Source organism: Capricornis sumatraensis, chromosome 13 (genome assembly GCF_032405125.1).
Source record: "Capricornis sumatraensis isolate serow.1 chromosome 13, serow.2, whole genome shotgun sequence".
Classification (NCBI taxonomy): Eukaryota; Metazoa; Chordata; class Mammalia; order Artiodactyla; family Bovidae; genus Capricornis; species Capricornis sumatraensis.
In genome coordinates this window covers 71,440,766-71,468,695 of record NC_091081.1, presented here as the reverse complement: position 1 = coordinate 71,468,695, position 27,930 = coordinate 71,440,766, and the positions used below count along the sequence as shown (strand labels likewise).

Sequence of the window (27,930 nt, the reverse complement as noted above, 5' to 3'; positions counted from 1 at the left end):
AGATTCCTAAAGCTTAGTTCATTATTAATGTCATAAAACCCAACTCCCGTATGAATTCTGAAAGCAAACATACCCTTTGTACTTTGCATGATGGTCTAAACATCATCTTTTTCAGGATTCCCTAGAACTTTTGGGTGTTTGAAAGTTAACCTCATGCTGAATCCCACAATTCCATACTAAACTTGATATATCTTCTGAACAGACTTTCATTTTGGAGAATATGCACGTATTCCTCAGTTTGGAAAAGAACAGAAGGCTTTCACACATGTCCATTTTTAGTTTTACCCAATCATTAGCTTTCTGAACAAATTTTTTGGACAATATTTTTGCAAGTTTTTCTATTTTTTCCTTATTTTCTTTCTATGGACTTCAACCCTTTTACCTGAAGCTTATCCAGCTTTTTGTTTCAGCTTTCATCTGGAGTTAAGTGTTTACACATTATGGGATTGAATCTAAAATAGGTAACAGGAAATAACAGAACATCAAGTATTATGTGGGTTTTTTTCTGTATCTGTAGCACTGTTGATAACTTCAGTTTGGTTTTCAAGAGTGTATGTCACAGTGTTTCTTACATCACTCTCATAATGTCCAATGCCCAATATTCAATTGGATATTCAATATCCAATGCCCATTAGCCTAGGCATGCTAATGGGATGTCTGACCAAAGACATTTACACTCATTCATTGCTAATACTGAGGGGTTAGTTGGAAGCAAACTTCCCTCTTGATGAAGATCATTTTCCAAATGCATGCTTTGCAAAGTAGCCTGGAGCAGCAGATGCAGCTCTGGTGGCCTACCACATCTTATACTGACAGCCTCCCAACTACTAAGAGCTAGTAATAAAAGCTGTTGGCATTATCCCTCTGTTTACCATGGTACCTACTGCAGCTACCTTAAGAATTCTGGGATTTCTTGCTATTCCTATCATCAGTGTGTATACCATTTTATCCTTAAGAATATTTCCCAAACTTTGACTATCATAAAATGCTGGGCTCCAATTCATTTTGATGGTTCCAACAATGACATTTTGTGAAAACACATCTTATCTTCATTTTTGACAGAGTTCCTTACGTTCACCCAAGGACATATGAAACGATTCCAACATGAAGCTAATATGGTGCTTGTACTTCCACTGCAAATGCAGTCAAAGAACTGATAAACTGGCTGTGTGTGAGTTCAGCTGATTTGCACAATGTCTGATGAGCTGTCACATCCCTTATTCCTCCATCACCAATTGTGCAAAGTCTTCCTTTCACTGGATTCATGTAGCCAAAGTGAAGCCAACATTTTTCTAAATGCAGTCTGAAAAATGCCATCTTCAATTTGTCTCAGCCCTAAAAAATATGGGATAATTCTTTCCTTGGCAGCCACTCCTTTTCCCTCAGGAAATTTCTGAAGATGAAAGTCACTTCTTCAATACATTAACGCAGAGCTTTGGGTCAGTTGTTCTTAATGCTTGAATGAATGCCCAGGTTCTGTCATCAATACTTATCCTGGCAGTTTTTCTTGTTGAAGAGATAAATGTTTTTTTTTGCTCTCCATTTTTGTCTTTGCTGCTAGTCTTGCTTACTTTTAACTGCCTCTTCCTGGAACTGAATCATACTTTAATTTGGTAACGAGTACACCAATATAACTATCTACACTAAAGCTCATCCACCTTCATTGAAATGAGTAAAAGAGTTCGCAGTACTTTGTTTAGTATTAATAGAAACTAGAGGAAGCTCAGGTGACCCACTTGGACTTATAGGCTTGTCCACAGCATATAAAGAAGATTCTGGGTTTAGCTTCTTACAAGTCAGGACACGAGTAACTGAAGAACTGTATTTTCTCTTTTTCAGTGTTTCTATTTTCAATTTATGATTTGTCTTGGAAATGTCTATTTCCTTTTTTGGAGACTTTTCCCCTCACCTTTCAGGTATGAATTAATATGATTTGATGAAAGGTAGAATGACTCTCCAAATTTTGTGGTTAAGCCATTTGTGCTATGAAAACGGCTTTGTTTACTCTTCCTTCATCTTAATACCCTGACTTCTCTTTTCTGCTGATTTAACACTGTTTTTTCAGAGATTTGGCAGTTTGCTTAACATTTACCTGTTTTCATTGGCCACTGTAGGATACTTTTCTTAATATCTGAGAACTTGCCTTATTGAGCTAAACATGAAATCATTTCATTCTGATTGCCAAAACAGCCTTTGAAACAAAGTTCAATGGTGAGATATGAATGCTCACTTTTCTAAGTCCCTTAGGAGCACAAATGCTAAATTTCAAGATTCTAATATATAAACCTTGGTTGCTTTTAGAGTAACCAGTGTTACTTGAAGTATGTTCTTCATTTTGGTCTGTTTACACTTCATTTTGCTTATACGAAATCCTCTTTGTAGGCTGATGTGGCTTATCCTCCAATAAAGCTGAAGTGGGCCTAAGAAACACAGTCGCTTGCTTCTCTACTTCTTCAAAAGACCATTTGCATAATGGGATGCAGGCTGAAACTGCTTCTGTAACAGTGGCAATTCTCCTCTTCCTGGCATTGACATTGGACTGGAGCTGGCTTGCAACAGCTGAGCTTTCAACACAAACAGAAGAGCAACACCCTAAGCACCACCAGCCCCTCAGTTTCCCCTTGCCACCAGTGGAAGTTAAGTTAAGGTTATTTACCTTTCAATGTTTCTAAAGGTATACTCCAAGAGCTAAGAAATTACACCTTGAAAATGCAAGTGGACAGGTATTTCTCTGACTGGAGTATGGGAAAATGGAGTCATCATCTTTGAATCTGTTCATTTTTCTTTAGTGTGTGTTTTACTACCAATATACTATTTGGTTAACCAAGCTGGGAGATATCCTTTGTTCCTTCTTTCTGTTTGTTATCCCCTTTGGATTAATAACTACATACTGAGTTTGTTTCTTAGCTAGTTCTTTATTTGTCTTCTTCCTTTCTTTGACTTGTATCTGAAACAGCTTGTACCCTTTTGTCTGGACTATTGCACTGCTTTCTGATGGTCTTCCTATCTTGTCTTTTTGCCTTTAATTTCATACCCTAAAAAGTCATCAAGGTATCTGAAATGTAAATCTCATCATGTCAATACACTTCTTAAAGGCCCCACCTCCCACTCCCAAGCCCTGCATAGCCTAAGCTGCAAGCACCAATGATGAGAAGATTTTGTCCTTACAGATAATTTGTCTTGAGTTCAGTGTTTAAACAGCTTGAATCTGAGTATCTTTAGGATTGTACTTGTACTCCTCAGATTTCCCACCCACATACTCCTCCTTACCCCTAATCATGGGGATTACTTAACTGGCAGTGAAAAAATTTGGAATCAGGATCCCTGGCTTATATAGTCCCACCTTTCTAACCAGGCTTGAAGGCTCCTCTCCACTTGACCCTTACTTAACCTCATAACTTAGTGACTAAGAAATCAGATTGTGTTGGATTTCGCCTCAGCACATCTTTGATCACTGACTCAGTTCAGGATTCCTCTAGGCAGAGGTACCTATCCTTTCTACCACTGTGCATATCATATGTAACGTCACAACTCTCTTTTTACCTTCAGTCTCCTCCATTAGACTGTGAGTTTTTTGAAGGTAACATCAGAAATCCAAGTCCCCAAAACATCTTACATATTAAAAGCTCAGTTGATGCTTTTTGATACTAAACTAAAGACGACTGCTTACAGAAGATGTCCAAGGAATTGGGCATTTAAAGTATTTAAAGTATCCAGATGATTGCTGGACACAAGGAGATGGAATTTTTCGATTTTTTCCTTAAAAGATATGGTATTTAACCAATGACCCAATGAGCCTAAAGCTATTAAGCGATTCTGATAAGAAAGATAAGAAAGAGCATCACACCCACCTGAGGCTCAAAGCGCGGTGCTTGTTTTTCTTTGGCTGTCCTTTCTTTCTCAGAAGACTTTTCTTTACCTTTTCTTGTTCCTTTGGAAGTTCCTGAAGATTTTTGTCCCTCACTGATGGTGTGGGAATCTGGACTTCCTAAGGTAATTAATTCCTCATGTTTCTCCCCATGTGCTAGTGGAAAAAAAGGAAACCAGTGAGTCATGATATAACATATCATATAGGAAAAAGGGAAGAAGTCAAAGAAAACTGTTTAGTACAGACCTTTGGAATTTTTTTTTCTTTTTTTAAACAAACAAGCGAATGAACAGAATTTTTATAAAGACCTATGAGACTCACTTTTATACAATCGAGAGATAATTCACATACTATAAACTCCCCATTGAAATTATAAATCTGTAGTTTTGGTTTATTCATAAAGTTATGTAATGATCACTACTATCTAATTTATTCCTGATCTGGATGTTCTTAGGTCCTTTTCTTGCCTAATTGCCTTGACTAATATCTTCAGTACAATGTTGAATTGATTTATCTCTGTTTTAATATTTATTAATCCCTTCCAACTGCCTATTTTGGGTTTAGTTTTTTAGTTCTTTTCCAGTTTTCTAGCTTTTTATTTTTTAAGGTGGAAAGTTAAGTTATTGATTTGAGATCTTTGTTCATTTTAAATGCAAGCATTTATAGCTATAAATTTCCCTCCTAGTACTGCTTTCATTGGGCTTCTCAGGTGGTGTTAGCGGTAAAGAACCCACCTGCCATCGCAGGAGACATAAGAGACATGGGTTCAATCCCTGGGTAGGGAAGATCCTCTGGAAGAGGGCATGGCAACTCACTCCAGTATTCTTGTCTGGAGAATTCCATGGACAGAGGATTCTGTTGGACGATGGTCCACAGGGTCACAAAGAGTTGGACATGATTGAAGTGACTTATGGAGAAGGCAATGGCACCCCCCTCCAGCACTCTTGCCTGGAAAATCCCATGGACGGAGAAGCCTGCAGTCCATGGGGTCGCTAAGAGTCGGACACGACTTAGCGACTTCACTTTGACTTTTCACTTTCATGGATTGGAGAAGGAAATGGCAACCCACTCCAGTATTGTTGCTTAGAGAATCCCAGGGACGGGGGAGCCTGGCGGGCTGCCGTCTATGGGGTCACACAGAGTCAAACACGAGTGAAGCGACTTAGCAGCAGCAGCAGCAGAAGGGACTTAGGTACGTTTTGCTATGTTGTTAACTGTTTTTCATTCATCTCTAAGTACTTTTGCATTTCCCTTATAGTGCACTTCATGTGGATACGAGTTACTGCCTACTATCCTTTGATTTCAGCCTGAACGACGTCCTCTGGTTTTTCTCATAGCAAAGATTTGTTGGTAACATTTTTTTCAGTTTTTGTTTTTCTGGAAATGAGGCTTTGAAAGAGATTCAGTCCCATTTTCCTGTACCAGGAACACAGATTGTTAGATTTCAAAGACACTGCTTTGCTGGAGACCATCAGATGAGACTGGGGCAAGTAAAAACCCTATAAACCTTCCTGTCCTTAAAGAGATACAGTCATTTTTCTGGAAAAGAGCCTTTGGTAATTTCCAGAATTCTAAAAGTTGATTCTGATCATCTCTGCTAGTTTTTTTTTTTTTAATTTTATGGAGGATTTAATTTTTTGAATCCTTTTTTTCTTTTTCTGGTATTTCCATTGATGTTCTGCTGGATTTCTTTTCTTCTTTTAGGCTTCTGAGTTATCTCTGCACGATGTTTGTCTGGAGCAGAATCCTGAGAGAATGGAGGGTTCACATAGGCCAGATTTCTCACAGTGGCCTGGAGACCTTGTCATAAGTGCATGAAATAGCAAAAAGCTCTGTGGACGCAGGTGAGATTCCATCCCAAACAGCTCAGCTCTCGGATGTGATGAGTAGGCAAAGCAAAAAATGGACTGATTTAACTTGTGTGCAGAAAACTGAAAATAATAAGGCCACAGAAAGAAAATAAGGTTACTAAAATGAGAGTAAGAGTGAGGCACAAGTGTAGAGAAATGATGGATCATGGTAACTGAACCAAGGGACAAAGAAGACAGAAAGACAAAGACTTTTATAGGCAGCCACACAATAAAGTCATCTTTTATCAGAAACCCAGGAGAGAAGGTGGAGCCACTGCAAAGGACATATTTTCTCTTTGGTTTTTTGAGTCCCTTGGTTAGCCAAAAACTTTGAGGGTGAAAAAGCACTACTTGTCCAGAAATGTGAGCCCATGTATTTCAGCTCTGCTTCCCTGCAGAGCTTCTCATGGTGCCTTTGGTACACACAGATGGTGCAGTACCAGCTCTCCACCTGTAGCCCAGGTATGAGAAAACTGGGCCTTGACCAGCCTCATTGGCTACAGCTACCGCCTCAGTTTCTTACCCCAGTAAAATGCAGGTCCCAGAGGTCTCAATGGCAGCAGAGTCAGGATTTAACTATATGTTAGAGATCTCTCTGTGGCCAGTGCTACATAACAGGACTTCATAAAAGCTGGAGTAGAGGAAGTCATTCTTTTTACCTAGTGCTGCCAGACAACTCTGTTACCAGTAATGCTATGCTTATCATAAACCAGCAATTCACAATTGTAATGAATGTATGAATTACTCAGTTCGGTTCAGTTCAGTCGCTCAGTCGTGTCCGACTCTTTGTGACCCCATGAATCGCAGCATGCCAGGCCTCCCTGTCCATCACCAACTCCTGGAGTTCATTCAGATTCACATCCATCAAGTCAGTGATGCCATCCAGCCATCTCATCCTCTGTCGTCCCCTTCTCCTCCTGCCCCCAATCCCTCCCAGCATCAGAATCTTTTCCAATGAATTACTCAAGAACACAGAAAAATGTAGATATTGAAGCCCAAACCTCAGAGAGTCAAACCCTTTAGAGTTTAATATTGTTGTTGTTCACTTGCTCAGTTGTATCTGACTCTTGTGACCCCATTGGACTACAGCACACTAGGCTTTCCTCTTCTTCACTATCTCCTGGAGTTTTCTCAAACATATGTATTGAGTTGTGGATGCCACCCAACCTTCTCATCCTCTGTCACTCCCTTCTCCTCTTGCCCTCATCTTTCCAAGCATCAGGGTCTTTTCCAGTGAGTCAGTTCTTTGCATCAGGTGGCCAAAGTATTGGAGCTTCAGCTTCAGCATCAGTCCTTCCAATGAATATTCAGGATTGTTTTTCTGTAGAATTACCTGATTTGATCTCCTTGCAGTCCAAGGGACTCTCAAGAGTCTTCAGTCTTCTCCAGCACCACAGTTCAAAAGCATCAATTCTTCAGTGCTCAGCCTTCTTTATGGTCCAACTCTCAAATCTGTACATGACTACTGGAAAAAACATAGCTTCGACTATATAGACCTTTGATGACAAAGTGATGTTTCTGCTTTTTAATACACTGTCTAGGTTTGTCATAGCTCTTCTTCCAAGAAAAAAGTGTCTTTTAACTGATATGGAGCCCAGGAATGTACAGTTTTAAAACTATCTCAAGTATTTCTGAGTCATACTTGAGAGACTTTTAAGCAATATATACAGCTTTCCCTTTCCATCGAAGTAAATGCTGCAAAGAGTTGGGCTGGATGGAAGAATACCACTGAGTGAGAATTCAATGAAGCTGAAGGTACCTTTGGTTTTTTTTTTTTTAATTATTTATTTTTTTACTGTACAATACTGAATTGGTTTTGCCATACATTGACATGAATCAGCCATGGGTGTACATGTGTTCCATATCCTGAACCTTGCTCCCACCTCCCTCCCAATCCCATCCCTCTGGGTCATCCCAGTGCACTAGCCCCGAGCACCCTGTCTCATGCATCGGATCCTTTGTATTTTTGTGTTGTCTGTTGTGATTTCTCCATTTTCATTTCTAATTTTGTTGATTTGATTCTTCTCCCTTTGTTTCTTGATGAGTCTGGCTAATGGTTTGTCAATTTTATTTATCTTCTCAAAGAATCAGCTTTTAGCTTTGTTGATTTTTGCTGTGGTCTCTTTTTTTTTTTTTCATTTATTTCTGCTTTAATTTTTAAGATTTCTTTCCTTCTATTAACCCTGGGGTTCTTCATTTCTTCCTTTTCTAGTTGCTTTAGGTGTAGAGTTCGGTTATTTATTTGACTTTTTTCTTGTTTCTTGAGGTAAGCCTGTATTGCTATGAACCTTCCCCTTAGCACTGCTTTTACAGTGTCCCATAGGTTTTGTGTTGTTGTGTTTTCATTTTCATTTGTTTCTATGCATATTTTGATTTCTTTTTTAATTTCTTCTGTGATTTGTTGGTTATTCAGAAGCGTGTTGTTTAGCCTCCATATGTTGGAATTTTTAATAGTTTTTCTCCTGTAATTGACATCTAATCTTACTGTGTTGTGGTCAGAAAAGATGCTTGGAATGATTTCAATTTTTTTGAATTTACCAAGGCTAGATTTATGGCCCAGGATGTGATCTATCTTGGAGAAGGTTCCGTGTGCACTTGAGAAAAAGGCGAAATTCATTGTTTTGGGGTGAAATGTCCTATAGATGTCAATTAAGTCTAGCTGGTCCATTGTGTCCTTTCAAGTTTGTGTTTCCTTTTTAATTTTCTGTTTAGTTGATCTATCCATAGGTGTGAGTGGGGTATTAAAGTCTCCCACTATTACTGTGTTATTGTTAATTTCCTCTTTCATACTTGTCAGCATTTGCCTTACATATTGTGGTGCTCCTATGTTGGGTGCATATATATTTATAATTGTTATATATTCTTCTTAGATTGATCCTTTGATCATTATGTAGTGTCCTTCTTTGTCTCTTTTCACAGTCTTTATTTTAAAATCGACTTTATCTGATATGAGTATTGCTACTCCTGGTTTCTTTAGGTCTCCATTTGCGTAAAATATCTTTTTCCAGCCCTTCCCTTTCAGTCTTTATGTGTCCCTTGTTTTGAGGTGGGTCTCTTGTAGACAACATATATAGGGGTCTTGTTTTTGTATTCATTCAGCCAGTCTTTGTCTTTTGGTTGGGGCATTCAAACCATTTACATTTAAGGTAATTATTGATAAGTATGATGCCATTGCCATTTACTGTGTTGTTTTGAGTTTGACTTTATACCCACTTTCTGTGTTTCCTGTCTAGAGAAAATCCTTTAGCATTTGTTGAAGAGCTAGTTTGGTGGTGCTGAATTCTCTGAGCTCTTGCTTGTCTGTAAAGCCTTTGATTTCTCCTTCATATTTGAATGAGATCCTTGCTGGGTATGGGTATAGTAATCTGGGTTGTAGGTTTTTCTCTTTCATCACTTTAAATATGTCCTGCCATTCCCTTCTGGTCTGAAGAGTTTCTATTGAAAGATCAGCTGTTATCCTTATGGGAATCCCCTTGTGTGTTATTTGTTGTTTTTCCCTTGCTGCTTTTAATATTTGTTCTTTGTGTTTGATCTTTGTTAATTTGAGTAATATGTGTCTTGGGGTGTTTTGCCTTGGGTTTATCCTGTTTGGGACTCTCTGGGTTTCTTGGACTTGGATGACTATTTCCTTCTCCATTTTAGGGAAGTTTTCAACTATTATCTCAAGTATTTTCTCATGGCCTTTCTTTTTGTCTTCTTCTTCTGGGACGCCTATGATTCGAATGTTGGGGCATTTAACATAGTCCCAGAGGTCCCTGAGGTTGTCCTTATTTCTTTTAATTCTTTTTTCTTTTTTCCTCTCTGCTTCATTTATTTCTACCAGTCTATCTTCTACCTCACTAATCCTATCTTTTGCCTCCTTTATTCTACTGTTGGTTCCCTCCAGAGTGTTTTTGATCTCATTTATTGCATTAGTCATTGTTGATTGACTCTTCTTTATTTCTTCTATGTCCTTGTTAAACATTTCTGGCATCTTCTCAATTCTTGTCTCCAGGCTATTTATCTGCAACTCCATTTTGTTTTCAGGATTTTGGATCATTTTCACTATCATTATTCTGAATTCTTTTTCAGGTAGACTCCCTATCTCCTCTTCTTTTGTTTGGTTTGGTGGGCACTTATCATGTTCCTTTACCTGCTGAGTATCTCTCTGCCTTTTCATCTTGTTTAGATTGCTCTGTTTGGGGTGGCCTTTCTATATTCTGGCAGTTTGTGATTCCTCTTTATTGTGGAGGTTCCTCCCTGTGGGTGGGGTTGGACGAGTGGCTTGTCAAGGTTTCCTAGTTGGGGAAGCTTGTGTCAGTATCCTGGTGGGTAGAGCTGGATTTCTTCTCTCTGGAGTGCAATGAAGTGTCCAGTAGTGAGTTTTGAGATGTCTGTGGGTTTGGTGTGACTTTGGGCAGCCTGTATATTGAAGCTCAGGGCTATGTTCCTGCATTGCTGGAGAATTTGCATGGTTTGTCTTGCTCTGGAACTTGTTGGCTCTTGGGTTGTGCTTGGTTTCAGTGTAGGTATGGAGGCTTTTGGATGAGCTCTTATCGATTAATGTTCCCTGGAGTCAGGAGTTCTCTGGTGTTCTCAGGTTTTGGACTTCAGCCTCCTGCCTCTGGTTTTCAGTCTTATTCTTAAAGTAGCCTTAAGACTTCTCCATCCATACAGCACCAATGATAAAATATCTGGGTTAACATTGAAAAGATTCTCCACAGTGAGGGACACCCAGAGAGGTTCACAGAGTTACATGGAGAATAGAAGAGGAAGAAGGGAGATAGAGGTGACCAGGAGGAGAAGAGGGGGACTCAAAAGGGGAGAGAGCAATCTAGCCAGTAGTCATTTCCCTATGTGCTCTCCACAGTCTGGAACCCTCAGAGAGGTTCACGGAGTTACACAGAGAAGAGAAGAGGGAGGAAGGAGATAGAGGTGACCAGGAGGAGAAAAGGGGGAATCAAAAAGAGAGAGACAGATCTAGCCAGTAATCAGTTCCCTAAGTGTTCTCCACAGCCTGGAACACACAAAGAGATTCATAGTTGGCTAGAGAAAAGAAGGGGGAGGGAGTAGATAGAGGTGACCTGGGGGAGAAAAAGGAGGGTCAAAAGGGGAGAGAGTAATCAAGACAGTAATCACACTCCTAAGTAAAAATGGGTACTGAAAATTGGATTCTTAAAGGTACAAAATTGATAACAAATACCAAAAAGTAAAGGTGAAAAATCTAGAGTAGAGGTTAGATTCTCAAAAATACAATATTAAAAAAACAAAATCACAAAAATTATTTTAAAAATATATGAAGTTTGCCTTAAAAATAAGGTCTTTTTTTTTGCAAGGTAATAGTAGGTTATAAAAATGAAAATTAAAGGAGTAATAGAGGACTTCAGTTCAGTTCAGTTCAGTTCAGTTCAGTCGCTCAGTTGTGTCTGACTCTGTAACCCCATGAATCGCAGCACGCCAGGCCTCCCTGTCATAGAGGACTTAAAAATTAAAAAAAATTTAATTAAGAAAATATAATAGTAAAAATATATCTAGGAATTTCTCTGGAGCTGTTGCAGGCAGGGTGGGGTCATTTCAGTTTCAGTTCCTTGTTCCAGCTTGTACTTCTCAACATCTATAGGCCCCTTCCAACGTAGTTGGTGTTAACTACAGGGTTAACAGGGTTTTAATCTGTTGCACCTGTCACTTCCAAAGCAGTTCCCTCTGTTTATTTTGGCTTCTTCTGTTTGCAGGTCTCTTCAGTGTCTAATTTCCACCCTGACACAAGGGGGTGAAGGTGGTCACTTATCTAGGCTCACTTGTTCAGTCGTGCTGTGGGGAGGGAGGAACACTGCAAGCAAATTTCACTGGCATGTGTTGGGAGTGCTCGCAGTGTCTCGGCCACACTGGGTTTGCCCCCGCTCATGGCGTGTGTGCTTTCCCGGTCTACTCTGCACAGGCTCCAGGTTGCTCTGCAGAGGAACTGTCTAAAGTAGGCCCTGGGTTGCCTGCACTTCCCAGGTCTAAACTGTTCAGGTTCCGGTTCTCGGGTACTCCACACAGGTGCAGACTCAGTTGGGCCTGCGTTTTATGCCCTTCCTCCTGGGTCAGAGCAGCTCAGGTGACCAGGTGCTTGGTGAGCGCACTCTCCCCAGGTGAGGGGTGCATCTTACTGCCTCTCCTATCCCAGCCGCTCTGTTTCCTGGGTGCGCAGTGGGCACGCCGTCTCAGGTGTGCAGTGTGTCTCTACTGGGGAGCTGGTCTCTGGCTGCGACCCTCCAAGAGGATGTCAACAATCCGGAATTCCAGGAAGTCTTGGTTAGCAACCGGAAGCCTGCTCACAGTTTGGTAGAGGATACTGTCTCAGGGCCGAGATGGCCCCTTTCTGGTTCTGGCTGCTGCCTGCCTGCCTCCCTGCCTCTGGCTAGCCAGCTGGCTAGCTTTCCTCTGGTATTCGCTCAGTCCTTTGTTGTGTGAGCAGGCCCAGCAGTGCCTTATGTTAGAGCTTTTTGCGGGATAGTTCTCTCTCTCTCTCTTTTTTCCTTTCTCTGGCTATCCCGCAGTTTGGGTTTCTATCTCACCTTAGCTCCCTCAGATTGCCCTCAGGGCATTCAGGCCTGGTTCTTACCCTAAGCAGTGCAGCCCTCGCCTCCCTGTTCAGCCCATGCTTGCTGGTGGCACATGTGAGCATCTGGGCTACTTCTCTGCTGGGGGTTGCTGTTAAGGCACGTAATCTGTGGGGTTTATTTATTTATTTATTTTTCCTTCCGTTTATGTTACCCTCTGAGATTTCCAAATTCCCACAGACCCGCTGGTGAGAGGGTTTCCTGGCGTTTGGAACCTTCTCCTCTTTTAAGACTCCCTTCCCAGGATGGGTCTCCATCCCTAACTCTTTTGTCTCTCTTTTTATCTTTTATATTTTGTCCTACCTCCTTTCGAAGACAATGGGCTGCCTTTCTGGGTGCCTGATGTCCTCTGCCAGTGTTCAGAATTTGTTTTGTGGAATTTTCTCAGCCTTCAATGTTCTTTCAATGAATTTGTGGGGGAGAAAGTGGTCTCCCCATCCTATTCCTTCACCATCTTAGGACTGCTCCCCTATATTTGGCTTTTAGTCGTGTCTGATTCTCAGTCGTGTCTGACTCTTTGCAACACCATGGACTGCAGAACTCACTGATACTCTGTCTATGGGATTTTCTGGGCATGATTACTGGAGTGGATTACCAATTCCTACTCCAGTGGAACTTTCCAACGCAGGGATCGGATCAACGTCTCTTAGTCAGTTCAGTCACTCAGTCATATCCAACTCTTTGCTACCCCGTGGACTGCAGCACACCAGGCCTCCCTGTCCATCATCAACTCCAGGAACTTATTTAAACTCATGTCTGTCGAGTCAGTGATGCCATCCAACCATCTAATCCTTTGTTGTTCCCTTCTGCTCCTGCCTTCAGCATTAAGGTCTTTTCCAGTGAGTCAGTTCTTGGCATCAGGTGGCCAAAGTATTGGAGTTTCAGCTTCAGTATCAGTCCTTCCAATGGATATTCAAGACTGATTTCCTTTAGGACTGACTGGTTGGATCTCCTTGCAGTCCAAAGGACTCTCAAGAGTCTCCTCCAATACCACAGTTCAAAAGCATCAATTTTTCAGTGCTCATCTTTCTTTATGGTTCAGCTCTCACATTCATACATGACTACTCATCACAGCACTGTTTATAATAGTCAGGACATGGAAGCAACCGAGATGTCCATCAGCAGATGAATGGATAAGAAAGCTGCGGTACATATACACAATGGAGTATTACTCAGCCATTAAAAAGAATACATTTGAATCAGTTCTAATGAGGTAGATGAAACTGGAGCCGATTATACCGAGTGAAGTAAGCCAGAAAGAAAAACACCAATACAGTATACTAACACATATATATGGAATTTAGAAAGATGGTAACAATAACCCTGTATGCGAGACAGCAAAAGAGACACAGATGTATAGAACAGACTTTTGGACTCTGGGAGAGGGAGAGGGTGGGATGATTTGGGAGAATGGCATTGAAACATGTATACTATCATGTAAGAAACGAATTGCCAGTCTATGTTCGATACAAGATACAGGATGCTTGGGGCTGGTGCACTGGGATGACCCAGAGAGATGACATGGGGAGGGTGGCGGGAGGGGGGTTCAGGATTGGGACTCATGTATACCCGTGGCAGATTCATGTCAATGTATGGCAAAACCAATAGAGTATTGTAAAGTAAAAAAAAAAGAAAAGAAAAGAAAAGAAAACCATAGCTCTGACTAAACAGAGCTTTGTTGACAAAGTAATGCCTCTGCTTTTTAATATGCTGTCTAGTTTGGTCATAGCTTTTCTTCCAAGGAGCCAGCATCTCTTAATTTCATGGCTCAGTCCCCAACTGCAGTGATTTTGGAGCCCAAGAAATAAAGTCTCACTATTTCCATTGTTTCCCCATCTATCTGCCAAGGAGTGATGGGACCAGATGCCATGATATTAGTTTTCTGAATGTTGAGTTTTAAGCCAACTTTTTCATTCTCCTCTTTCACTTTCATCAAGAGGCTCTTTAGTTCTTCACTTTCTGTCATAAGGGTGGTGTCATCTGCATATCTGAGGTTATTGATATTTCTCCTGGAAGTCTTGATTCCAGTTTGTGTTCATTCCGCCTGGCATTTCTCATGAGGTACTCTGTATATAAGTTAAATAAACAGAGTGACAATGTGCAGCCTTGAAGTACTCCTTTCCCAAAATGGAACCAGTCTATTGTTCCATGTTCAGTGCTAACTTCTGCTTCCTCACCTGCATACAGATTTCTCAGGAGGTAGGTCAGGTGGTCTGGTATTTCCATCTCTTTCAGAATGTTCCACAGTTTGTTGTAATCCACACAGTCAAAGACTTTGGTGTAGTCAACAAAGCAGAAATAGATGTTTTTCTGGGACTCTTTTGCTTTTCCGTTGATCCAGCAGATGTTGGCAATTTGATCTCTGGTTCCTCTGCCTTTTCTAAATCTAGCTTGAACATCTGGAAGTTCACGGAAGCCTGGCTTGGAGAATTTTGAGCATTACTTTGCTAGCGTGTGAGATGAGTGCAATTGTGCAGCAGTTTGAACATACTCTGGCATTTCCTTTTTTGGGGGATTGGAATGAAACTAACCTTTTCCAGTCCTGTGGCTACTGCTGAGTTTTCCAGATTTGCTGGCATATTGAGTGCAGCATTTTAACAGCATCATCTTTTAGGATTTGATGATCCCAACTGGAATTCCATCACCTCCAATAGCTTTGTTCATAGTGCTGCTTCCTAAAGCTCATTTGTCTTCACATTCCAGGATGTCTGGCTCCAGGTGAGTGATTATACCATCGTGGTTATCTAGGTCGATACGATGGTTTTTTGTATATTCTTCTGTGTCTTACCACCTCTTCTTAATATCTTCTGCTTCTGTTAGGTCCATACCATTTCTGTCCTTTTTGTGCCCATCTTTGCATGAAATATTCCCTTGGTATCTCTTATTTTCTTGAAGAGATCTCTAGTCCTTCCCGTTCTATTGTTTTCCATTTCTTTGCATTGATCACTGAGTAAGGGTTTCTTATCTCTCCTTACTATTCTTTGGAACTCTGCATTCAGATGGGTATATCTTTCCTCTTCTCCTTTGCCTTTCACGTCTTTTCTTTTCTCAACTATTTGTAAGGCCTCCTCAGACAATCATTTTGCCTTTTTGCATTTCTTTTTCTTTGGGCTGGTCTTGATCACCACCTTCTGTACAATCTCACAAACCTCCATTCCTAGTTCTTCAGGCACTCTATCAGATCTAATCCCATGAATCTACTTGTCACTTCCACTGTATAATCATAAGGGATTTGATTTAGGTCATACCTGAATGGTCTAGTGGTTTCCCCACTTTCTTCAATTTAAATCTGAATTTGGCAATGATCTGAGCCACAGTTGGCTCTGGGTCTTGTTTTTGCTGACTGTATAGAGAGTTTCTCCATCTTTGGCTGCAGAGAATATAATCAATCTGATTTCAGTATTGACCATCTGGTCATGTGTAGATGTCCACGTGTAGAGTCTTCTCTTGTGTTGTTGGAAGAGGCTGTTTGCTATGATCAGTGTGTTCTCTTGGCATAACTCTGTTACATCTCTAGCATAACACGTTTTTACATCTCTTTTATTGGCAGGAGAATTCTTTACCACTAGTGCCCTCTTGGAAGCTCTGACACCATTCCCATAGACTTTAAATAATCAATAAAGAACATATGAAATAAGATTATACCTATGAATAGTATCATACACTCTATGTTTTTAAGATGTTAGCAAATGTCTGATGAAATGGAATCTCAAGCTGCCCCATTAGGTATTTCTGGGGCATTCTTTTCCTACCGCTCATAGTTTTTAATGAGTCATACAGTAGGCATATTTGATTCCACTCAAATGAGCATATTCTAAGGAGGAGGGCATGGCAACCCATACCAGTATTCTTGTCTGGAGAATCCCCATGGACAGAGGAGCCTGGTGGGCTACTGTCCACGGGGTAACAAAATCTGAAACGACTGACTAAGCACAGTACATATTCAAGTTGACATACTTGAGCATTACATAACTATATATATTTATATATTCATATATATATGTATGGTATTTCTATTTATATATACCAAGTTTGATTGTAATTGTATTGGTGTCTGTGTGCTACATATAGATAGATAGATAGATAGATAGATCGATCTACAGCATTTGGTTTCTTCAGACTCTGAACTGAAAATATACCACGCATGTAGGTTTTTCTGTTTATATTTACCGTGTGTGATTGTAATTATGTTGGTGTGTGCATGTGTTACATACATATATGAATATATAAATATATATAGTATCTACAACCTTTGGTTACTTCAAAGACCCTGAACTGGATACACCATGCGTGTATTGTGCCTAAGAAAAAGCAACAATAATATTTATTTGAATTCAGGAAATTATTTTATATTCTGCTAATAAAATTAGCACTGGGACTTGAAATCAAATACTTTTGAGAATGATAAAGCTTATGTTTAATGCAAATAGATTAGAACTTCAAATATGTAGGACAGGAACATAAACAAAGGGCTTCCCAGGTGACTCAGTGGTAAAGAATCTGCCTGCCAATGCAGGCCATGTGTGTTTGATCCCTCGGTCAGGAAGATCCCCTGGAGGAGGAAATGTCAGTCCACTCCAGTACTCTTGCCTGGGAAATCCCATGGACAGAGGAGCCTGATGGGCTATGGTCCATGGGGTCAGAAAAGAGTTGGACATGACTTAGTGATTAAACAGCAGCAACAAACATAAAGACTTTAAAATAACAAGGCTGTTAATTATTATGCATATAAAGGCAGACAATATCACTAAATATTACCTGCTCAGGATTCTCCATTTTCTATTTTCTTAAGTGAAAGTAAGCAATTTTCACTAAAACGTAAAGTACTGAAATATACTAAAGGTGGTGCTGTTGCTTCATGTTAACCAGAAGCCAAGCTTTCTAAAGTTTTACAATAGTTTCAGGCGTTACATTTTATCATGAGTTGTAACAAAGTAAATCTTTGAAAAAAATTAAATTAATATATTTTATTTCTCATATAAATTAGATATTGAGTTTAAATCAATTAATGGGGCAACATTTACATTTAATTTACATATAATTTTAAGTTGGGTCACCAACGTATTAATGAAAGAAAAGTTTGACCAATTTATATTTGATATATTTATCATTGAAAAGTAAGCTAATAGTTTCAAGACATTGATAACAATTACTCAAAAATATATCTCACTCTTAAGGTTTTAGTTTGTAGGCTATGGGTTGTAAATATAATTGACAAATGGAAGTGGACACATTGGCATATTTTAATTTAAACTAATTGGCTACCCAAAAAAGCACATTTATAAGCATGAAATTACAGAATGATTATTCTGAATTCAAAAGCTATGTAACTTTCAAAAAAATTGTCCAACATATTTTTTCAAATAAAAAAATTTCCTAGCTCATTCTAAATACAATTCAATCCTGAATTTCTTTGCTACTTTCAGCAAAGGTGATACAAGGTGTCATTTAATTTTAGCAGCTGATCATTCACACTTAAAATTGTCAAATGTGATGTCAAAAAAGAAGACATGTAATTACTCCTAAAGAAGACATTTTCTAGTTGGAACACACAATAATGATAAAACCATTTTTTGAAGTGCTGCTGGGTTCTAGGAACTTTATATATATATTATCTTGGATCTTCATAACAACTCTGAAACAGAGGAGTTATTATATAACACAGAAGTTGTTCTAATTTTACAGGTGATAAATAACCCAGTTTCCACTACTCAAATGTACAGTAGCTTAGCCACTTTACTGTATTTCCTTATTTAATGTTAACTTCATTTAAAAAATTTAATTCATACTATTAATTTGTACCATAACCAAGATCTACATTTTACATTATTCTAGTTCTTAAATTATACTACTGTGTTCAGATACTGAAAATCCACCTGTGCTGGATTTTGAACTTAAGAAACATACACACTGTACATTACATCCCTGGGGGTTATTTATCTTATAACCGGAAGTTTGTGTCTTTTGACCACATTTGCTTATTTTATATATCCCCCAGCCTCCTTTTGGCAACCACCAATCTGTTCAATGTTTCTGTGAGTTCTCTTATTTCAGATTCTGCATACAAGTGAGTTCATATAGCATTTGGCTTGCTCTGTCTGACTTTTTTTCCACTTATCATAATATCCTCAAGCTTCATTCAAGTTGTTGCAAAAGGCAGGTTTTCCTTATTTTCATGGCTGAATAATATTCATATATATATATCACTATGTCTTTACCCATTCATCCAGCAATGGGCAATTAGGTTGTTTGCATGTCTTGGCTATTGTAAATAATGTCGCAATGGAAATGGAGGTACAGATATCGCTTGATGATAATGATTTAATTTCTTTAGAACATATACCCAGAAGTGGAATTGCTAGATCTTATGGCAGTACTATTTTTAATTTTTTGAGGATCTTCATCCTCCATCTATAGTGGCTGTACCAGTATACGTTTCCATAAGTGTAATAATGGTTCCACTTTCTCCATATTCTCTCCAATACCCGCTATCTCTTATCTCTTTGGTAATCAGTTTAGTTCAGTTCAGTCCCTCAATCATGTCCGACTCTTTCCAACCCCATGAATCGCAGAACGCCAGGCCTCCCTGTCCATCACCAACTCCCGGAGTTCACTCAGACTCACGTCCATCGAGTCCGTGATGCCATCCAGCTATCTCATCCTCTGTCGTCCCCTTCTCCTCCTGCCCCCAATCCCTCCCAGCATCAGAGTCTTTTCCAATGAGTCAACTCTTCGCATGAGGTGGCCAAAGTGCTGGAGTTTCAGCTTCAGCATCATTCCCTCCAAAGAAATCCCAAGGCTGATCTCCTTCAGAATGGACTGGTTGGATCTCCTTGTAGTCCAAGGGGCTCTCAAGAGTCTTCTGCAACACCACAGTTCAAAGGCATCAATTCTTTGGCACTCAGCTTTCTTCACAGTCCAACTCTCACAACCATACATGACCAAAGGAAAAACCATAGCCTTGACTAGATGGATCTTTGTTGGCCAAGTAATGTTTCTGCTTTTGAATATGCTGTCTAGGTTGGTCATAACTTTTCTTCCAAGGAGTAAGCATCTTTTAATTTCATGGCTGCAGTCACCATTTGCAGTGATTTTGGAGCCCCCAAAAATAAAATCTGACACTGCTTCCACTGTTTCCCCATCAATTTCTCATGAAGTGATGGGACCAAATGCCATGATCTTAGTTTTCTAATGTTGAGCTTTAAGCCAACATTTTCACTCTCCTCTTTCACTTTCATCAAGAGGCTTTTGAGTTCCTCTTCACTTTCTGCCATAAGGGTGGTGTCATCTGCATATCTGAGGTTATTGATATTTCTCCTGGCAATCTTGATTTCAGCTTGTGTTTCTTCCAGCCCAGCGTTTCTCATGATGCACTCTGCATATAAGTTAAATAAGCAGGGTGACAATATACAGCCTTGACATACTCCTTTTCTTATTTGGAACCAGTCTGTTGTTCCATGTCCGGTTCTAACTGTTGCTTCCTGACCTGCATATAGGTTTCTCAAGAGGCAGGTCAGCTGCTCTGGTATTCCCATCTCTTTCAGAATTTTCCACAGTTGATTGTGATCCACACAGCCAAAGGCTTTGGCATAGTTAATAAAGCAGAAATAGATGCTTTTCGGGAACTCTCTTGCTTTTTTGATGATCCAGTGGATGTTGGCAGTTTGATCTGTGGTTCCTCTGCCTTTTCTAAAACCAGCTTGAACATCTGGAATTTCATGGTTCATGTATTGCTGAAGCCTGGCTTGGAGAATTTTGAGCATTACTTTACTAGCATGTGAGATGAGCGCACTTGTGCGGTAATTTGAGCATTCTTTGGCATTGCCTTTCTTTGCTAATACCCCTTCTAATAAAATATCTCATTGTCGTTTTGAATCACATTTCCCCAGTGATTAGTGATGTTAACCATCTTTTCATGTGTCTGTTGGCCATCTCTATGTTTTCCTTTGGAAAATGTTATTCAGATCCTTTGTCCATTTTTTAATTGGATTGTTTCTTTTTTTGATACTGAGTTACACAATTTCTTTGTATATATATGTTTATATATGTGTGTTTTATGTTTATATATATATGTTTATTAACCATCAGATACCTGGTTTGCAAATATTTTCTCCCATTCCATAAGTTGCTTTTCATTACGTTGATGGTTTCCCTTGACATATTATTGTCAGTTTACACAATCCAGATCTAAGCATCATCCTAGCCCTTTGCACCATCAAGAAGGAATGTCATCTTTTAGGAGTTGTCTTGTGGATGCTAGCAGAATGCTGTTTTTTATGGCAGAGCAGGTATTTCTGATGATGGAAGAAGCTTGGTAGACGCATAATGCAGATACATAATGCACAGCAGAGGAGAGTCAGGAAGACACAGGACAGAGAAATCTTTATATTTCAACTTATCTAGTCTTGCCATAAGTTGTGAACTTTATTTCACAGTAGTAAGTGCATTTTCAGTTTTGTAAGAAATTGGAACTCTCAACTTGACTGCACCATTTTGTATTCCCATCATCAGTGTGTGAAAATTTCTGTTGCTCTGCACTCTGACTTGTATTATGCTCTTTTGTAGTGTACACTTTTATTTTTGAAATAATGTACATAGGTTAATTTTATGATTGGGTAATCTTGCTTGAAATTTGAAAAGAATATACATTGAAAATATTCATTGCTTTAGATTTAATTATTATACTTCATCAGGGTGGCTTAGTGGTAAAGAATCTGCCTGAAATGCAGGAGATGCAAGTTCTATCTCTGCACCAGGAAGATCACCAGGAATGGGAAATGGCAACCCACCCCACTATTCTTACCTGGAAAATTCCATAGACTGAGGAGCCTGGCAGGCTGCAGTCCATGGGCTCGCAAAGAGTCGGACATGAGCACGCACACATGCAATATATGTTTAAGAGTAGAGGCTGTTTCAGATTTTTTAAAAATCTAAAGCATCAGTCTATTTTTTCCTGCTCAGAAATATTGAGAATAGTTTACTTTTTGAAAAAATAAACCTGAATTCTCTTTCAGTGGAAGATTCTTTTTCTCTTAAATATTCTAAAAACATATCTTTAAAGTTATATTTTTTAATAACTTGGACAAAAATAATTTATAATTAGAAAAGTTTAGAGTACCTTTGTTAGATAATCATCAAGTAATTTTTACTAACTGGACAAAATTTGTTAAAACTTGACTAAACAATCATATATATTTTGGTTTTCATAACCAAATAATGAAAATGTTGAATCGCATGATCAGTTGATAGAACAGGAAATGCCACTGGATTAAAGCACAAATTGTAAGCAATAATGTTTTAGTAATTACATGACAAATTTACTGTTAAATATGTATAGATGATATAAAATGCAGGAATAATATTTGGAGTGACATACCTTTGTTATCATTTTTCTCTAAGTCTTTTAGTGCTTGAACAAACATCTGTTGACTTTCAGTGAGAGGCCAACTGTTATATAACACCAAACACTGTATAATATACTTGTACACCTGGAAAAATGCAATATTTAAGTATAAAGAATAAAAATAAACATAGTATATGCTTAATCATTTATTATTTTAGGCACATAATAAATGCATTTTTCTGGATCATACAATAATGATTTAATTAAATACTGTTAGATGTTCTCCAAAATTCTGTAATACCACAGTCTATAATATCCTCGTATCCCCACCAATACTATCATATATTCTAGTATTTATAATTTTTGCATTCATGTTTATAAGTTAAATTTATTTTACTTTTGTTACTCAGTTTTGGAATCTGAATTACATTAATCTCTTAAAAAATACTGGAAGGTTTGTATTGTTTTTCTACTTTCTAGAATAATTTACTCCTCAAAAGTCTGTTAGATCTCTTTTGTAAAGACGCTAGGCCTATGCTTTTTGGAAAGGTATGACTTTGATTATTATCTATTATTCTTATTATTTATATTTTCTGCTTTTTGTGGAGCAGCTAGTCTCTTCTTCCTCCTACCCCAGGAATTTTACATTTTAAACAATTTTTCTAAGTTTTAAATTATCTAGTATGTGTGTGTGTGTGTGTGTGTGTGTGTGTGTGATCAGTTGCTCAGTTGTGCCCAATTCTGTGGCCCAATGGACTGTAGCCTGCCAGGCTCCCCTGTCCATGCAATTTTCCAGTCAAGAATACTGGAGTCAGTTGCCATTTCCTCCTGGAGGAGATCTTCCCAACCCAGGGACTGAACCTGTCTCTTGTGTCTTGCATTGGCAGACAGATTCCTTACCACCAGCACCACCTGAGTAGCTCTAGCTAGTATAAAGTTGTATATAATACTTAAACAAAATATTTAAACCTGTTGTTTGCATTTATACCTTCATCCTATTTTTTGTTCTATATTCAATTCATTTATATTTTCTTTCTTTTTTCTTAATTGATTGGTCTTACAAAAAGCATGTCGTTTTTATTAATCTTAAAAAGCTTAGAGTTTAATTGTTGTAGACTTTGTTCCCCGTTTCTTAAATTTTATTCTCATTTTATCAATATTTTTTCTTCTTATTTTTGAGTTATTATTTTACTTGTTCTCTAACTTTTTTGTTTCAATAGCTTAGTTCATTTGTTTGAATTAATATTTTCTGATGAATTAATTTAAAAAGTCAACATTCCACTGAATGCTACTTTAGATGTGGTTTACAAATTTTGATTTGTAGTTTTCATTTTTATTGAGCCCTTTGTATTTAATACTTTCTTTTTAAAGGATTTTTAAGCTAAAAATTATTTAGTATATTTACATGTTTTCACATTTATGTGATTTTAAGCTGATAATTATTAATTTCTATATTATTAAAGTATGTTCAGATAACAATTACACAATATAGTTTGGGTTTTTTTGAGGCTTCTTGTGTGTTCTATGAAAAAGTATATTTACTTTTTATGAGGTGAAGTGTTCTATGTAGATATCTGAAAGATTAAGCTTATACTTAATGTTTCAAATCCTATTGATCAAATGTATTTTGTTTTTCAACTTAATTTACTCTTTTCTGAAAAGTATGTGTTAAAATATTCAAGTATTAATTGCTAATTGATTTTTCTATGTAATTCTGTGTATGATCAGTTAGTTGCTCAGTTGTGTCTGACTGTAGTCATGTCCCATGGACTGTAGCCCACCAGGCTCCTCTGTCCATGGAATTCTCCAGGCAAGAATACTGGAGGCTTGTCATTTCTTTTTCCAGGGGATCTCCCTGACCTGGGGATCAAACTCTGGCATCCTACATTGGCAGGTGGATTCTTTACTGCTGAGCCACTAGAGAGGCCCAATTACTGTCATATTAGGACTTGGTTTTGACATTTTGTTTTTATTTCTTTTATTTAATTTATTTTCTTGATCTCCAATGGATAAATCATATTTTTTATTTGCTGCCTTAAATTATATACATTGCTCTTTATTTCTTCAATTTTAGGAAAATACCTGTTATGATTTATGTTAAGCTTTTAGGAGTAGTACAATTGAATAAATCTTCTAAATGTTAATTACCTGCTGTGGTGTGCTAGCATTTTCATCTATAGTGGGTATATAACTGGTTTCTTCATCCATAATAGGCTGACCAGTGTCTACTATTGCACTTCCAAGCCTTTTATAGGATTTCTGACCTACTGCAGATTTTTTCTTGATGTATAAATCTTGCTCTTTCTTTAAAGCAGCATGAGTTGAAAGAATTTGCTTGCTGGCTGAATATAAGAAATATTGTTTATGTTAAAATATGTGGAATATATAATCATTACCATGTTATTTATTATATCCTTATAAAACACACTCAAAGGGACAGGTCAACTTATTTTTTCATGAGATAAAAAACATCACTGGCTTCTAGGAAATATCCTGGTCTTAAAGAAACACTGTAATGGTATATGACTTGGATAGAACAATGCATTTTCTGAGCAACCACTGATTGCTATAAGAATGTACAATTCAACAAATTCTCATTCATGTACCATTTGAATGACAATAAACTAATACCTCATGTTCTGACCACTTCAGTGTTTAATACCATGCAGGTGCATGTTATTGTAATTTTTAATGTCTATATTATTTCATAATTGACAAATCATATAAGTACCATTACATTACTCACATGATTTGTTAATTAAATACAGCTATCAAATGATATAATTTACATAAGTTCTTAGTCTTAGATGGAGTTCCCATAAAAATAAATTTCTTACATAGAAATATAATAAACTAGTTGTAAAATCTGTACATTGAGGATATAAAACATTGTTGAGAGAAATTAAAGATATATGTTCATGAACCAGAAAACTCAGTTTTGTTAAGATGCCAATGCTCCCCAAGTTTAACAAAATTCCAATAAAAATCTAAAGCTATAAACCATATGGTATACCTATACAATGGAATAACACTCAACAATATAAAAAGGAATGGAGTAGCAACAACATAGATGTATCTTAAAAACATTATGTTGACCGTGCTAAAAGAGTATTTACTTTTTATGAAGTTTTAGAAGATGCAAACTAGTTTATTGTGATGGGAATGTGAACAGTGCTTGCCTCTTTGGGTGTTGGGAAATTGAATAGAAATAGCCTGAGAGAATTTTTCTGGGTAACAGAAATTTTCTATATCTTGTTAAGAGTGTAGGTCACACTGATAGATAAACTTATCAAAACTCATCAACTTAGATTTATTTTTTTGCTCTATGTAGATTATACTTCAATAAAAAATTAAAAATGAATCATACAAACTCCCTATCCTTTCCTTCATTAATTCCTTCAAATGTGTACTTAATCATTCATAACCCAGTTATGAAAAATATTTGAAACAAATATAAAATAAAGAAAACATTTTCCTTAATATATGATAGCCTACACATAAATTAGAAAAAACAACTAATTCCAATTAAAAAATGGGCAAAGCACTCAAAATTGTTTTCAAAGAAGAAAATATTAAAAGGTGATATATAAAATATATAAAAGTATGCTTAAACCACTCTAATGGTAAGCAAAATATAAATAAATTTTTAGCATTCAAATTGAAATCAGAAATATGAAGAACCAAAAAATATGATAACCCTGTCATTCAGGGGAGTGGGTAAAAGAAGATAAATTTATGCAAACTCAATGGAGGGTAATTTGACAATATATACCAAAATCACTACTGTCTGTACCCAGAGACTCAACAGTTCTACTTCTATGCATTTATCTAATATATGCATATTACATGTTTAGAAAAATGTCTATTCAGATTTCTTTAAAAAATTAAGTACTGTTTATATAAACTAATGATTAGAATGATCACACATCACTATCAGTAGGAGATTGCTTGCATTAATTATGATAAATCATCAACAAATTTGAACCTTATACAACTATACGAAATAAAATGTTTTACTACTACTCATACATATTTCTTCCTCAAATCCTCAATTGCTAGGATTTGAAGGAAAGTTGTGACCAACCTAGACAGCATATTGAAAAGCAGAGACATTACTTTGCCAACAAAGGTCCATCTAGTCAAGGCTATGATTTTTCCAGTGGTCATGTATGGATGTGAGAGTTGGACTGTGAAGAAAGCTGAGCACCAAAGAATTGATGCTTTTGAACTGTGGTGTTGGAGAAGACTCTTGAGAGTCCCTTAGACTGCAAGGAGATCCAACCAGTCCATCCTAAAGGAGATCAGTCCTGAATATTCATTGGAAGTACTGATACTAAACTAAAACTCCAATACTTTGGCCACCTCACATGAAGAGCTGATTCATTGGAAAAGACTCTGATGTTGGGAAAGATCGAGGGCAGGAGGAGAAGGGGATGACAGAGGATGAGATGGATGGATGGTGTCACCCACTCAACGGATATGGGTTTAGGTAGACTCCGGGAGTTGGTGATGAACAGGGAGGCCTGGCATGCTGCGATTCATGGGGTTGCAAAGAGTCGGACATGACTGAGCGACTGAACTGAAGAAAATTTTGTGGAAAATTATGAATTTTATATTACCTTTACAGCATGAGTACTGATGTAAAATATTATTCCTAATAAGTATATGAGGTATACAGACACGCTTTAAAAATTTCCACGAGATAGCAAAAAACCTAAAGAGGCTCAAGATTTTTGTTCCTAGCTCATTTCAAAGCCGTCCATATATTTGAAATGGAATTTATTTCTTCTTTAGTACCATATAATGTTTGTTTACAGGCTTCCCTGGTGGCTCAGATGGTAAAGAAACTGCCTGCGATGTAAGAGACCTGGGTTTGATCACTGGGTCTGGAAGATTCTCTGGAGAACAGAGTGGCAACCCACTCCAATATTCTTGCCAGGAGAATCCCATGGAGAGAGGAACCTGGAGGGCTATAATCTGTGGGATCTCAAGAGTCAGACACGACTGAGCGACTTAACACTTTACTTTTCTGTGTTTGCTTATAGAATATATAGCTTAATCTGTCATGTCCCATTTCACTACAAATATAACACACATAGACACATTTTTTTGCATGTATTTTTGGTGGGGGCCTTCCAGAAATACATACAGCAAAAAATTCATAAATGGATATGTTTCCAAGAGAAGCACCTTAAAAAACGTTTAGAAAGGAAAAGAAATTTCATATCTGCTTATATGATTCATAAACATAAACTAATAGCATTCTTTAAAAATAAGAGTCTATCTGACATCTAAATAAAGAAAATATCTAATTTATGATAGCTAATCTATCAGCTTCTATGGAGAAAATTTTCAATCTTTTCTGTGAACCATAAAAGAAGTCCTGAATAGATGGAAATAAATAGCCTTTACTTGCATAGAAATTCAATACTATGAAGGTATAATTAATCTATATATTCAAAGCAATCAGAAGGAAAATGCCATTTTTGGTTTCAGGGGAAATTTAAAATTTAAATTTTAAAGTTTAAGTTTATTTAGAAATACATTTATGAAATAGAAGCATCTTGTAAAAGAAGAACATTCTTGGATAATGGCTCGAATTTGGGGTCAATTTCTGAATTATGTTCTCATTATCTTTCTCCTCCATTGCTGTCACTTTCTTGGCCAGAAGTAAAAAAATACCATTGTGTCAAATGTTTATGTGTGATTCTCTTGCTAAAGCTAACTTTTAAAAAAATTAATTTTTTGAAGGATAATTGCTTTATAGAATTTTGCTGTTTTCTGTCAAATCTCACCATGAATAGGCATAGGTATACTTATATCCTCTCCCTTTTGAAACTCTCTCCCACGTCCCTCCCCACCCCACCCCTCTAGGTTGATGCAGAGCCCCTATTTGAGTTTCCTGAGCCATACAGCCAGCTCCCATTGGCTATGTATTTTACATATGGTGATGTAAGTTTCCATGTTACTCTTTCCATACATCTCACCCTCTCTTCCCCTCTCCCCATGTCCATAAGTCTATTCTCTATGTCTGTTTCTCCACTGTTGCTCTGTAAATAAATTCTTCAGTACCACTTTTCTAGATTCTGTATATATGTGTTAGAATACATTATTTATCTCTCTCTTTCTGATTCACTTCACTCTGCATAATAGGTTCTAGGTTCATCCACCTCATTAGAACGGACTCAAATGCGTTCCTTTTTATGGCTGAGTAATATTACTCAGTCGCAAAGAGTTGGACAAGACTGAGTGACTGGACTGAACTGAATATTACTCAGCCATAAA

At 37.7% G+C, this 27,930-nt stretch overlaps 1 protein-coding gene and 1 pseudogene across 1 annotated transcript in view; both read right to left on the bottom strand.

The window, feature by feature from the left end:
* The window catches only part of ADGB (androglobin), a 184,515-nt gene that overhangs the window by 20,728 nt on the left and 135,857 nt on the right, over nt 1–27,930 (bottom strand). The window contains exons 28-30 of the mRNA XM_068985429.1: nt 23,794–23,987; nt 21,679–21,790; nt 3,852–4,024 (exon numbers count right to left, since the gene is read on the bottom strand). Coding sequence (XP_068841530.1) covers nt 3,852–4,024; nt 21,679–21,790; nt 23,794–23,987 — 479 coding nt within the window. The remainder of the gene's footprint in view (nt 1–3,851; nt 4,025–21,678; nt 21,791–23,793; nt 23,988–27,930) is intronic.
* Nucleotides 112–3,032, bottom strand: LOC138089924 (calcium-independent phospholipase A2-gamma-like; annotated as a pseudogene).